This window comes from Gopherus flavomarginatus, chromosome 3, assembly GCF_025201925.1.
Source record: "Gopherus flavomarginatus isolate rGopFla2 chromosome 3, rGopFla2.mat.asm, whole genome shotgun sequence".
Taxonomy (NCBI): domain Eukaryota; kingdom Metazoa; phylum Chordata; order Testudines; family Testudinidae; genus Gopherus; species Gopherus flavomarginatus.
This window is the reverse complement of record NC_066619.1, coordinates 199,515,711-199,530,430: the sequence shown is the minus strand read 5'-3', so window position 1 is coordinate 199,530,430 and position 14,720 is coordinate 199,515,711. Positions and strand designations below refer to the sequence as shown.

Sequence of the window (14,720 nt, the reverse complement as noted above, 5' to 3'; positions counted from 1 at the left end):
TTTTTAAATATTTCTAAACTTTGGAAACAAGCAAACAAGGACGATGAAATTAAATGCTTCAGGCTCCAGACAGCGACTCGAGTTTTAAAACCGTTTTATTGCTCTCATTTATCATTTACCCTCACTTGAAAAGGAGGAAAAGAGAGAAAATCTGTGCGCAGCATTTACAGAGGCTCACTAGGCGCAATAAAATGAACCCAGAGACAAGCAAAGGACAAGTCCTTGAACCTTAGTGAGTTTCTCTGTTTTAAATCATTACTGCATCGATAACATGCATATTCATGCATTGTTTAAACACGGAAATTGAAATGGAAACGTGATAGTCTTGCTGCACGGGTAAGAGGCGATGATTATAAGCACAGAAAGGAAAAGGCTGCGTCCTTCCAAATTTGCTCCCTGGCCAGTCAAGCTGCTCACCTTGGCGCAGGTGGAGTTAACTTTGTCTCCAGGAGACTGCGGTGGGCGGAGACAAAGGCTCCCTTTTTATAGACCCTAGTTTCTAGCTTTACCTGAGGAGAGGAACCACCCCCACTCCCAAGCCTGCCTTCAGTCAAAGGAGTGGGGAGTGAAATGGACAAAACCCCCAGCGGGGAGGGCACGCTCTGCATCACAGCCCTGCCAAGACTCCGTTGGGAGGGGGCTCCCTCCTGGATTCATTTCAAGGCACTCTTAAAAAGTATTTCCCTCGTTAATTTATAATGAGGTGTTTTTAACTCCTCCAGTCGATAACAGCGGGCCACTGTCCTGACTCCACTCCGGCTGGGGAATTGGACTAGAAGGGATGTTTGGAGGGCTGCACCTTGCATTGGGAGAGGTAGCTCTGTCCCAGGCTCTGCGCTCTCTCAACGAGCCTCTGTGGCTTTAAGGAGCGATACATTTTCCAGTCTGTGTCGCAGCAACTTTGTATCAGTCATGTCGCCCGCCCGTTGATTGAAACGGCTTTCGTCCAATGAGAAACCCTCCTGAGCCGAATAGCGCGTCTCTTCTCTTTCTCTCCGCCAGTAGAGGCAACTGAAGGGCGGGATATTAACTTGAACTTTATCTGAGCATGTGACATATTTTTAAAAGGACTTGGCACCTTTTTTTTTCGTTCTTCGTCTGCCCTGTTCAGTGTCATTGGGCGGCGTAGCGAACTTCTGGTTAAGAGGAAAGCCAGCGGATTTACCTGCTGGCGAATAATTATTTCTTGTTCTAATGTGAAACCATCTGCATTTTCTGGCCTGGATGTTGGATTTAGGTGGGTTACACTTTAATGGAAATGCGGACTGTAGCAACAGGTGGAGACAGACAGCGCAGGTGTGCGGGGGAAGCACTGTCAGTTCTTGTCCTCTTATGGCTCAGTGTCGTTGTATCCACTTTGCAAAGGAGGTAGGGCTTTGCGATGTTTTCTTTTTGCAAGGGGAGATGGGGCTTCAGATGTCCCTTTTTAGTGCCGGAAATGCTGCATGTTTTTATTATTTTATGATTTTAGTCTAGGATCTTTGTGTTTAGAATGCATATGGTCATTTACAAGTGTGCCTTGTACCCAAGCTTTCCCACACCAAGAGATTCCCCCCCCCAAAAAAGTTTTGTTTATTGCCTTTTAAAAAGCAGATCCTCAGATCAGATTTGTAATTGTTAATTAGAAATAGGTCAGTAAGTTTCAACAACTTCCAATATAAAATCAGCTGTCTTAAACCTAGGTAGAAGTCAAACTGAGTACATGCAGTGATCTGTTTAATGTTCATCAGTCTGTAATTGGTTTTCTTTATATATATTAAATCAATTTGCTAGCTATGTTTCATGGTTTTTTGGTTTCAGTGACAAACATCCTCAATGTTTCCTTGATTTCTCTGGCATAATTTTGTTTTGTACGGTTGGTCAGAGGGACTATTCCTTATGTTCCATTCTTGGCCTTTTATTCAGATGTACTGTACAGATCCATTTGTGTATTGTAGTCTAATCATTTTCATACTGTAAATTAGAATTATATGTCTCTCAAACTTAGCTAACTGTGCCTATATTTTATAATCCAATACAGAATATCTAATTTTCCCATGAAAATATAAAGCTAAACTGTTTAGTGAGGCGAGGGGCATGGGATCTGAGAAAAAGAGCACATTAAAACATAAAGAAAATACTTTCTATACTCCATTTTCTATCTTTGGTAATTTTTCATATTTGTATAAAAAAGCTTTCTCTAGCTGTGTGATCCTATTCTGAAGCCTTAATTCTGAGTTTATGCCATCACAGAATGTTGTCTTGAAAATAATTAAGAAATCATAAATTACGCATTCTATCACTGTAGGATAAGTGAGAGGAAGTGATGGGTATTGAGGGAGAAAATTCTAAATTCAGCAAAGATATCTTTTGACAATTAACACACAAGGCAAAGCAAATAGCCATTTGTCTTTCATCTAATTCTTATGTTTAATGTGACATTGCTGAGAACAAAACAGAACTAGTTCATTTTTAATCCTTAATGCAAATAGGGAAATAAATTCAATCCATGTTTTCAAACTATTGTAATTCTAAATAAAAAATTAAATAACTTGAAGAAATAAAAAATTAGAAAAATAAGTAAAGATTTTAAAACAGTTCAGCAACTAGGAATATGCCACATTCCCTCCTTGCATGCCGCACACACAAAATCCCATGTAATGCTCTATGTCTTAAGACAAATGAAGAAGAAAAAAATAGTGGATATATTTATTTCTCCAAGGGGCATATACTACCCTTATTTAGCATGTGGGATACCCTTTACCATTCATGGGAATTCTGCGAAAGAAAGAGAATGTGAACCATTTTCTGCTCTGTTACCCTGTGCAATGCTGCTGAAGTAACTGTGATTGCCTGGGAGTCATTGACAGAAGAATGTGGTCCCCAGTCCTTAACTTTGCATTTAAGATTTGCAGCTGTCAGACTTTGATTACTCCAGTCCTTCTATCTGCTTTAATTTGTAAATGGTACTTCGCTAACTTGGGAAAGTCAGGTCTGAGGATAAAACTTGGATCTCCTGAGTAGTATTACATCTAGGTCATCAAAGTGGCACACTGATGAATGATATTTAAAGAAAACTCAAATAACAACAAAGAAATATAACATTTCCAAGTTAGTCACTGATTTAGATACACCTCTACCTCGATATAACGCTGTCTTTGGGAGCCAAAAAATCTTACCGTGTTATAGGTGAAACCGCGTTACATCGAACTTGGTTTGATCCGCTGGAGTGCGCAAACCCCCGCCCCCGAGCGCTGCTTTACCGCATTATATCCAAATTTGTGTTATATTGGGGTAGAGGTGTATTAGAATTTTAAAAAAATGGATTTAGTTCTGATTTCCTTACACTTAGGTGACCTTCCCAGTACAGGGATTCCAGGTACCATATAATTTCATTTTTATTTGACCGTTGCTGAGAAATGGGTTTTATGCCTGATTATCTGGCGACTTGGACTGCAAAGACTGCATTTGTTGAATGTTCTGTGGTGAAACACTTAGGTCACAAATGTTAATGTTCAAATACACTTTTGATGTTGGGGGAACAGGTTTGTTCATAATATGCATTTGCCATTTTATAAATATTGATAGGTATAATTTCCAACATAAATACAGTCCCTTCCTCCATTGTCAGCTCTTGTGAATTAGACTCCGGGCTAAAGCTTCTTAGAGATTTGTAAAAATGTCTGTACAGTACATGGTGTATAGATAGGATGTGCATACACAAGTCAATGGATTCTTTTATCAATTTTTGCTTTTAAAAAACAAACCAAAACCTGATCCCATCAGCAATCCGAAATAGACTTCTTAGCATTAGTACCCACTGCAACACTTATTGATGACAATAATCAGCACTACCAAGGGACCTGTTTGTCACGTGTTTTTATTTATAATTTTAGACCTAGCTTATATCTGGCTATATATAAATCTTTCCAGGCTTTTTACCCCTCCCAAAATGTATCTTCCAAAGAATGGACCTCTTACTATAGCTGCTGGATCAGGGAATTTGCCACTTTGACTGCTATAGGCTTTGATTTGTTAAACTTTTCAAGTTTATATGCCTAATGCTTAGGCACTAAAGATGAAATTTACCCCTGTGCAGTGGTGTCTATGCACCACTTAAGTTCTATGGCTTAAATGGACGTAAGTGGTGCACAAGTCGTCTGCCGGGCCTCTGCACAGGATTGAAATTCACTCTAAATCCATATTTATGCCTCTAAATGAGTGTTCTCACTTTTAAAAATGCTGAATTGCTCCATGGCTTCATTTGGTTTCAGAGAGTATTGGGGGTGCTCAACATGTTTTAAATATGTTTCTTTAGGAGTCTAAATATTGGTTTATGTGTGTAACTGTAGGCATTTGTGTTTGAAAACTTTAACGTATATGAACACACTTTGACATGTAGGTAACTGGTTTATTGAAGAGCATCAAAATTTTGGCTGTGCAAGGAATTCAACTTGATGCCAAACATAATGCTTTTATTGGTCCATAATTTCGTAAATTTTTGTGCAACACTTGTGGCTAAGGCACAGTTGTCTACTTTTAACCTCATCCTTGATGGAACTGTTAGCAGTGATAGGTATACATAAGTTTCTATCTGTTCTATGACTTCACTGCAGCTGCATTTCAACACTTTATGCATCATCTCTTTTCCAAGATGCATGTCGTCATCTTGGCATTTATTATATATCCAAGCGGACTGCATAAATTTTCCTAGGTAGCAAGGAATCTAACCATTAATTCAAACGTATGCCAGTTATATGATATCATCTGCATAAACTAAGGAGCTTAACTCAAGATCACCCAATGTCATGGTCTCCAACTTGTCTACCATTCTTAATGTCCAGTTTAAGAACATAATGAAAAGCGATCATGATCCCATGTACCCTTGTCTTACACCAAACTTTGACTTAAACCAGTTGCTTGCTTTTCCAATGATTTTTATGGCACTGCAGGAGTCCTTATACAATTACATACATGAGTGTAATGATATTATCTGAAACTTTATATGATTTTGCTACTTTCCATAATGTTTCCTTCCAAACAGTATTACTCTCTGGTCTGGAAGCAGCTGATTTCATTAAGTAGACATCTGATGGCTGGAGGCAGTACAAATGAAAGTTCTTCCAAAGGTGACAGGTGTAAAGTCCAATGATTTTAAGACAGATAAAGAAATTAAATGGAAAGGAGGATGTGAAATTGGGTTTTCAGATTGGCTGCCATTTGAAAAAGATTACTTTGGTGGAGACATTGCAGAAGACAAACACATAAGATGCCAAAGAAAATAATACAAACACCACAGAAGCTGACCAGTGACTAGATGGTGGGATATTGTATGCAGGGACATGATGAGGCAGGCCTTAATGGAGGAACAAGCAATGGATAGGAATCAGTGGTGATGCTGTACTGCTCTCTATGTCTGCAAAGATACTTTTGGCTGAAAAAAAGAAGAAATTCAGGGTCAGGACTCTCTATATATTTTAAGCAAAAAATATAAATCCTGTTTTCAAATTCTTTTATTTAGGTTGAGTACAAACTTTTTAAAAAATTGGGGAGGAAAAAAATGTCACGGTTTGAAATAGATTGGACATTAACATTGAATACCGAGCACTCAATATATTGATCAAACTAAAAAAATCCTTTTGTATACTGTAAGGTTTATAAGTATTTATGTTTAATTTTGTCCATAACTTTTAAAATCACTAAAATAGTCATTGAACTAACATTTAATTCAATAAAGTCTTTATTTGTTAGATTTTTTTCAAAATAATGTAGGACTAGATAGTACATTTTATGCACAGCTGTGGTAGGTGAGGAGTATTTTGCTTACAGCCTTTTTCAGGGTACAGCTCATTTTCTACCTGGCCTGGCTAGCATAGAGGGCAGTGTGGAATCATGGGTCCATTCACTGCCTGTCCTTCTCCTCCCACTTTACTCATTTGTTCTCTGGAGGAAGCATTGCCTGTGCAGGCTTTGTGCTTCCCTCAGCTCCCAGAGGTAAGGTTTAATGGCCCTCTAAAGTAGTTGCATAGGCAGGAGGGGATCTGTACACCCTCCTATTTGTCTGCATGGCTATGTTACGACTAATCAAAATCTATGGTTGCTGTTTTAAAACAGCATTTATGATATTAGATTTTCTATAGAGAAAATAACATCACATGATAAAAGTATTTTACATTTATTAACATCTCTGAATTGTAATATGGAATCATAAAAAGCCTATCATTTATTAATTTTACTTTTTTGTATTTTTTCTTAGTTATGGAGACAAAAGGATACTACAGTTACCCAGAAGGCTTAGACATGGAGAAACGGTGGGGTCAAGTTTCTCAGTCTGTGGAGTATTCTTCAGGTGCTGGAGAACGGACTGATGAGAGTAACTATATGGAGATTGTAAACATAAGCTGTGTATCGGGTGCTTTTCCAAACAGCAATGCTCAAGGAAACAGCAAAGAAAAACCTGAACTACTCCCTAGCCTGCAGCAAGATAATAATCAGCCTGGTATTTTAAACTCTGACATAAAGAGTGAGTCAGACTCAAAGGAACTTTCAGCAACAGTTGCTGAATCTATGGGTTTATACATGGATTCCATACGAGATGCTGATTATAGCTACGATCAGCAAAATCAACAAGGGAGCATAAGTCCTGGGAAGACTTATCAAAATGTTGAGCAGCTGGTAAAGTTCTATAAGGAAAATGGCCATTGTGCCTCTCCCTTAAACAGTGCAAATAGGCCCTTGAGATCTTTGATATCAGACTCTGAAAGTTCTGTGAATGGTGGTCTCATGCACACTATTGTCAAAAGCCCTATAATGTGTCCTGAGAGAACTCCTTCTGGCAGTAGTCCTCAGAACATGACTCCTTCAGTTTGTAGCCCAACTGGCATTAACTGTGTATCCTCAACTACTTCTGCTAATTTTGTAAATTTTCCAGTGCACAGCCCAGTCAGCCAGGGAACTCCTTTGTCATGCTCACCTAACATTGAAAACCGGAGCTCTAGGTTGCACAGTCCTGCACATGTTAGTAATGTGGGATCTCCTCTTTCTAGTCCTATAAGTAGCATGAAATCACCAATTTCAAGCCCTCCTAGTCACTGCAGTGTGAAATCTCCAGTCTCAAGTCCTAATAATATCACTATGAGATCTTCTGTGTCCAGTCCTGCAAATATGAACTCAAGGTGCTCTATTGCCAGCCCTTCCAATACAAATAATAGGTCCAGTCTTTCTAGTCCAGCTGTTAGCACTGTGGGATCTTCTATCTGTAGCCCAGTAAACAATGCCCTAGGCTTCCCTGCTTCTGGTGCACCTGCTGGACCTAGCACAGGCCAAGATACTATTCCTAGTCCAGAAACAAAAGACAAAGGTGCTCAAGAAATCACATTTCCTAAAATGGAGGAAATGGAGAATGCCATCTCAAACAATTGTGTAGCTCGTCAGATGAATCTTGTTCAGTTTATAAAGCCTGACCCAGATGGAGCATTCGGTAGCTCATGTATTGGAGAAAACAGTAAAATCAACTCTGATTCCCCATTTTCAGTACCAGTAAAACAGGAATCAGCTAAACATTCTTGTTCTGGTGCCTCTTTTAAAGGGAATCAAGCAGTAAATCCATTTCCATTTATGGATGGTTCATATTTTTCTTTTATGGACGACAAAGACTATTTTTCTCTTTCTGGGATTTTAGGACCACCTGTTTCATCATTTGATGGCAATTGTGAAGGTAGTGGGTTTCCAAATCCAGGCCTACCTGTGGGTATTAAACAGGAGACTGATGATGGCAGCTATTATCAAGAGAACAGTATGCCATCGTCTGCCATTGTTGGTGTGAATTCAGGTGGACAATCATTTCACTACAGGATTGGAGCTCAAGGCACGATATCTCTATCACGACCTGTTGCTAGAGAGCAGACTTTTCAGCATGTGAGCTCATTTCCTCCAGTCAGTACACTAGTTGAGACATGGAAATCACATACTGACTTAGCATCCAGAAGACATGATGGGTATCCAGTTTTAGAATACATTCCAGAAAATGTGTCAAGGTGAGCAAACTGAAATCCTGTTTGTTTTTTCATACTACACAATGTCTAAATAAGTATGACTGTTTGTTCCTCCCCCCCACCAATTTAGGCTTGATATTTTCTTTTTAATTTTTGAAGCTGCATACATTTTTCTTTACTAGGTGCATTTCAGTGATTTATTAGTCAGTTTCTCCATTAATCTTGCTAGATTTTGATTCTGGTTTTAATAAAAACAACCTGCACGTTTCATATTCAATATTTAAATACATTATATATTATCATTAGATGTGACAGTGCTACTTTTTGAGCTTCTTCCACAATAAGTATTTGTTTTTAATAGTGGAGCTTGTTTCCATTACTTTTATGTACCATATACTGGCTGTTCTTTCTTGGTTGTTGCTTTGATGCTTTGTACTGTTGATGATGGTCAGAAGGAAATAAACAGAATGGAAATGGTACATTAGGGACTTAAAGTTTCTAAGTTTTGTGTTATGAACTTGTATCCATCTTTAATTGACTAAATTTAAAAACTAAGCATGAGGGTCTGTGGCAAACGTTTCTGAATCGTAATTATATGAACAGTGTGGTTTACACATGCATAGAAATTTCTCTTAAACTGAGGAGGGTTTTAAAGACTTGACACATTTGAAACAACTACAGTCTGATTTAGGCACTTCTGGTGAAATGAAATATGCCAATATCATTTGAATTGTGTACTACTTTTCTGAATCATAAGTAGTCATGCTTTAATAACAAATGGAGTATCCCTATACTTCAAATAGAACAGTGTATGTATTTAGGGCAATAATATTTAGAATAGGGAAGGTATAAAAGAAGCCTGCAAGTAAGTGCAAATAATTGACTTTAGAATTGTTGATAGTATACATTTATCATAGTTCTGTACTAACACCACAAATGAGTAGTAATATTACTTTGCACTAATATAACACACTTCAACCTGGGATCTCAGTGAATCTTATAAAATGGGTGGTATTGTGCCTATTTAATAGAGATTTGAAGTCCTTCTCTACAGAGGAAACAGTGAGACCTATAATTAAGCACTGGTGTAGCTGTACTGATGATAGTGATGGTGGAAGTTGTACTGTAAACAGGGCTTAAGCATTTTCATTGTGTTATCTATCTAACCTTGCTCAGAGCACACCTGAACCCTCTCTACTTTACAGCTTGCACTGTTGCTACTGCCAGGAGAACTGCACTGGTGGACTCCTTTGGTGAATCACATGTCCAGTTTTTGACAGTGTAGGTGCAGCCAGAACAATTTGCTGAAGGTTGTGCAGAGTACTCAGTTGAAGAGTTGGGGACAGAACTCATGTTTTCCCACCCCAGGTCCATTGCTCTGATTAGTAGATTCATTACCTTTTGGGAATGCAACATTTATCTTTTCCTTTCGGGGGAGGGGGGAGGGAGAAATCGCAGAAAAATATATTCTATTTATACTTTTTTTTTCAGATTTTTTTTAAATTGTATGTTCTAATTTAAAAAACAAACTGAATATACTACTTGTGGCTGACAGGATGGAAATCTGTCTACATTAAGCCTATGGGGCAAAAGAATTAAAGAAATACTAAAATGTTCTCCCTAGGCCTGAAAAACATGTAAATAAACACCAATCCAGTCTTTCTTCCTCCACCCTATCATTTTCCAAGCCATATTTCACATTTGCTTTGGCTATCCATAAAGCACATATTCTGCTGACATACATTTTTTTTTGGTATCTGTCTCAACTTGAAAAGTGTATACTCCACCCCTAATACAAAACTTGGGTATACCGCAATCTGGCACATTTACGTTTTAAACTATAGTTTTCTGCATCCTAGAATAAAGTTCACTAGAGGATTAGTGAAATATTTAAAGGGAAAAAAATCACATTGAGGTCATTACTTCTGTAAGTAGTCCTAGTGACATCCGTGAGAGTACTTGCATCACTAAGTGCTACTCATCATGAATAAGGGTTGCAATGCTCATATGTTATGACTTTTTTTGGTATGTTTCACTTTGTGACATTGTATACATTTTATTGTTATAAGCATGTTCACCAACAATTAAATGCCTAAACTGCTCTTTAGGGACATATGAAATTTCTTAACAGTATTGTAGAAATGTCTTGTGATCTGCTTGTCACAATAGTCAAGATAGCTCTACCCACTTATTTGCCTCTTTTTAGACCAATAGGTAAATAATCAGTGCCCTCAGAGTGGAATCTAAACTTTTGATGCATGTTTGGTATGAGTGTCAGTGTTGTCCTTACTATGTATATGACCCAGATCCTGAAATTTTTATCATGTCCGTATACTGCTGCATTAAGGAGAAGTTATTTACTTATTCCCATAATACAAGAACTAGGGGTCACCAAATGAAATTAATAGGTAGCAGGTTTAAAACAAATAAAAGGAAGTTCTTCTTCGCACAGCGCACAGCCAACTTGTGGAACTCCTTACCTGAGGAGGTTGTGAAGGCTGGGACTATAACAATGTTTAAAAGGGAACTGGATAAATTCATGGTGGCTAAGTCCATAAATGGCTATTAGCCAGGAAGGGTAAAGAATGGTGTCCATAGCCTCTGTTCATCGGAGGAGGGAGAGGAATGGCAGGAGAGAGATCACTTGATCATTGCCTGTTTGCTTCACTCCCTCTGGGGCACCTTGCATTGGCCACTGTTGGTCTGACCCGGTACGGCCGTTCTTATGTTCTTAGCCCCATTGAAGATGATGTGGGGCTTTGTCTGGGCATAGCAGTCCACCCATCTGTTGTACATTTCGGTGTGGGAGCATGTATTATCATTTTCACAGCATAACCCTATTGTGGTGGTAAAACAATACTACTATTAAGCTGTTTGGAATGGCTCTGTAATTACAGGTACAATCATAGTTCCATCATCAGCCTTAATTACAAATGCACTTTCTATAATTTTTTTTGAAGGGAAACAATCTGACCTGAAAAAAATTTGTTCTTTGAGTGGAGAAGATTTTATTCTTTGTATGAAGTTTGAAAGAAATTGCAGTCCTCATTTTCACATTATAGATTAGTAAATTTCATAGGTCATTTTGCAAGTAGAGTAAATTCTCTTGGATACTTTTTTAAATTCAGAAATGGCTTGTATTTTTTACTTAAAATGTATTGTAGTTGTCTTAGTATTTGTTACTTAGGATTGTGTTTGAAGGAAAAATTCAAAACATAAGAACTTTTGTTTATTTGCTAATGATTGGGTGCGTGTGGTATTTACATAGTGTTTAATGGAGATAGGAATCTCTTTGCCACAGAGAAACTAATCTCTCTTTAGTGCAGAAAGAGATCTGTTCAGAAGTCAGAAAGTACTGATAAGTGCAGAAAAACTTTCATATAAGATGTCACTTTTTTTTAGGAACGGTTATCTCCATACTAAGTTTCAAAACACAACTGTAACTCTTTCTTTCTTAGTCCCTGTCTACCCTGTTAATGCAGGGGGACACACCTTATGCTATTCCTTTTCAGCACGCACATAACGAACACTAAGATGCCCTCTAATTTACTGCTGCCTTACATGGTGAAGGCATAGGATGGCTGGGCATGGAGCAAAGTTAAATTTAGGTTTTGAGAATTAATCTTGAGGCCATTAATGAGAATGAATATTCTTTTCTTAAAATGATACCTATTAAACTGGGGCTTTCACAAGTCAATTGTGGTTGCTAACCAGATCTAATAAACATTATCCAGACATAACAGATTCTTGCCACCATGCTCATTATGCCTAGTACAAACCATCATCAGGCACATTCCCCTTTTCTCCTCATTTATTTTGTCATTGTTTTTCATAGTTGTTGCTCTTTTGATGTTTAGTCAATAAGGGTTTATTATTTGTAGAACTAGTACTTAATATGATGAGGAAAGATGTTTTCCCATGAAAAAATACATTTGCTTTTGAATTTTATGCTAATGTGTATACAGCATGTTTCTTTTTTTAAAAAAATTAGGTGCATAAAATGTTTGTATGCATCACACATGTGAATAACATTTCTTAGAAATATCATTCATTTTGAAAAAATATAAAGTAAATAGCAACATGGGTTTAAAACCAGTCAGGTATGTTTGGTTGTGTGACTTCATTGAAAGAAATGTGTATTTGGAATGAAAATAAGATATTTTTTAAAAGTAATTGCTCATCTGAGTCAAAATGCAGTTGTAAGACTCATGATCATGCTAGCTATATAATTTTCAAAACGGTTAAGTAAGAAACAACAGTAAAACTGGAAAAGATAACCTTCTGCTTCAGAATTGATGAAAAAGCCTCAGCGCCAATGTGCCTTTTCTCAGCAACTTACCAGAACTCCTCACATATATATACTTTCATTTTATATTTTTTCTTAGTCATCTTGGTGCAAAAAAGCAACCAATATTTCTATAGGTTTACCACTAACAGCTATTAAGAGTAATTTCTTTAGTAATTTAAAATTCACATATTGGGCCAATTCATCCCCTTACACAGTAAAATCCTTTGTGGCAATCCTCCCAACACCATCCCACTGGAGGGATCTGCCTGTTGCATTCCGCCCCCCAAATAGTGCTTGTTCCCTAACCCAGTGGATTTATGGCAGACTGGCTCTATAGTAGCTATGCTACTAGGGATTCATGGTTGTTGTCTTCGGGGCACCCAAGTATAGCAGGGATTGGGAAGAGGATATTGCAGAAAAGATAATACAGCCTCAGTGGGGCCAGAGAGGGACAATGTGTATCTCTCCCCCAACCCCTGGCTCACCCCACTCCTCTCCCCAACCTGACCAGTTTCAACTTCCTCTCCCAACATAGTTCCCAAGTGGAATGTGGTCACATCCCCTTCCTGTTCAAGAGTGGGAAGATCCATGCACAGATGGTTGAGGAAACAACCCTGGGGCATGACTTAGATTTGTGGTTCAGAAGTGTTACTTGTTCAGACAGGTGATAAAAGAAATTACTCAAGTTTAACTTTTAATTTTCCAGTGATTTGAATGACATTTTTGGCCAGTGCCATTTCAGTTTGATAGGTTCCATTTTTAACTCTGTGCCCCACACAGATCCCCCCTACACTAAGCCTACTTGGATCCTTCCTTGCTGAGCCTGCCTGCCCACACCTGGTGCACCTGGCACAGCGGGGCAGGGCCTTGGGATGTTTCTGGGACAGGCCCGGTCCTTGCGCTGTGTCAGTATTGGGTTCAGCGTCACTGCTGAGTCCGTGTTCTGGGGAGGAGGAGCTGCTCAGTGGTCTCCCACCTCCTGTACAGCCAGAGGCCTGTGCTCCCCAACGCCATGGTGGAAACTCCACATTTATTTGACAAATAAAATTTGCAGAATTTTAAAATATTTTGTACAGAATTTTTAATTTTCTGGCACAGAATTTTTACTTTTTTGGCACAGAATGCCCTCAGAAGTAAGTTTTTTAATATAATGATTGGGTTGTGGGGGGGATGGAGAGGAGGGCTCAGAAAAAGGTTGAGAACCCCTGTACTAGAGGACTTTATAGAACAGTACCAAGCTGCTAAAATGTTCTCCAAACTTGACAAGATTTTTCCCCACCTTAGCTTCCCAAAAGTAGTACAGTGAAACCCCGCTATAATGTGACCTTTGGGGTCCAAAAAAATCCATCGTGCTAAATGCGGGGTCGCGGTATAGCGGGGTTTCAAATCAGTCAGTTTTTCAGTGGTCCCCAAAGCGGTGCATTGAGTTGCACCACCTAGTGCCCCTGGTGCCTGGTGCCCAGCAGGGGAGAGGAGCCGCGGCTCCCCGCCTGCCAGAGACAGAGAACTCCGGGGCTGCGGATGCCAATGCTCTCTGTCCCCGGCAGGCGCGGGGCTGCGGCTTCTCTCCCGCTTCAAGAGGAGCCACGGTTCCCCGCCTGCTGGGGACAGAGAGCACCGTCGCCCGTAGCCTTGGAGAAGCTGGAGAGAAGCTGGGGCCCCACGGCTGCTGGGGACAGAGAGCACCAGTGCCAGCAGCCTCGGAATTCTCTGTCCCCAGCAGGTGCGGGGCTGCAGCTTCTCTCCCCTGCCATGGTGTTGGGGACCATTGCTACAGTACCATACTGTATTATACTGTACTTTAAAGAGGAGCCAACCTGTGATCGCGTTATATGCGATTTTGCGTTATGGCGGGGTTTGACTGTATTATGAAAAGTTTGTCACTAAGTAATGATTCTTTGTTAATGTAAAAGTTAGTTTTAAGCATAGTTTTGCTTTCTTCCATTTTTTTACATGATCGATTATCTTTGTAGCTTATTTATAAGTTATTTTTCTAACAATTTTTGGTGTAGTCTTGGTAAAGCAGCAACTACTGTGTGTTTTTTTTAATTTCCCTCAATAGGAGAGTAAATGAGAATTTACAAGATCACATGAATATTTGAGGCCAAATGTTCAAAGTGTTCCTTAGCTGTACCTATGTGCATTTATGTGCCCAGTGGTCTGCTGTTTTTGTTTCCTCAGTTGTTTGTGGGCTTTTTGTGCTCACAAATTCAGATTTTGTAAATATATAGCACAACATTTCCAAGATACTCTGAAAATTTGGCTTTTGAGGCTTAATTTTCAATGGAAAAAAATGTTAATGCAAGATAATTTCTATTGGATGCTGCATCCAAAAAATTGTCAGTGAAAGGTCCACATAGAGCAAAATATGTGACATGGATGTTTGTGCCCTAGAGAGCTGCATATTTAAATCTGTTTATGCACAACATTGGCTTTTTAAAGGTTTTTATTTGTTTCTG

The 14,720-nt window shown here is 38.9% G+C and overlaps 1 protein-coding gene across 3 annotated transcripts in view; it reads left to right on the top strand.

Annotated features, from left to right (window-relative positions):
- The first annotated feature begins 782 nt into the window (after nt 1-782).
- The window catches only part of NR3C2 (nuclear receptor subfamily 3 group C member 2), a 250,245-nt gene continuing 236,307 nt past the window's right edge, over nt 783-14,720 (top strand). The window contains exons 1-2 of one of the 3 annotated variants that reach the window (XM_050946273.1): nt 783-1,237; nt 6,236-8,015. In XM_050946273.1, the coding sequence (XP_050802230.1) occupies nt 1,225-1,237; nt 6,236-8,015 (1,793 nt within the window). In that variant the 5' untranslated portion in view covers nt 783-1,224. The remainder of the gene's footprint in view (nt 1,238-6,235; nt 8,016-14,720) is intronic. The other 2 variants (XM_050946271.1, XM_050946272.1) reach the window with 2 other exon arrangements.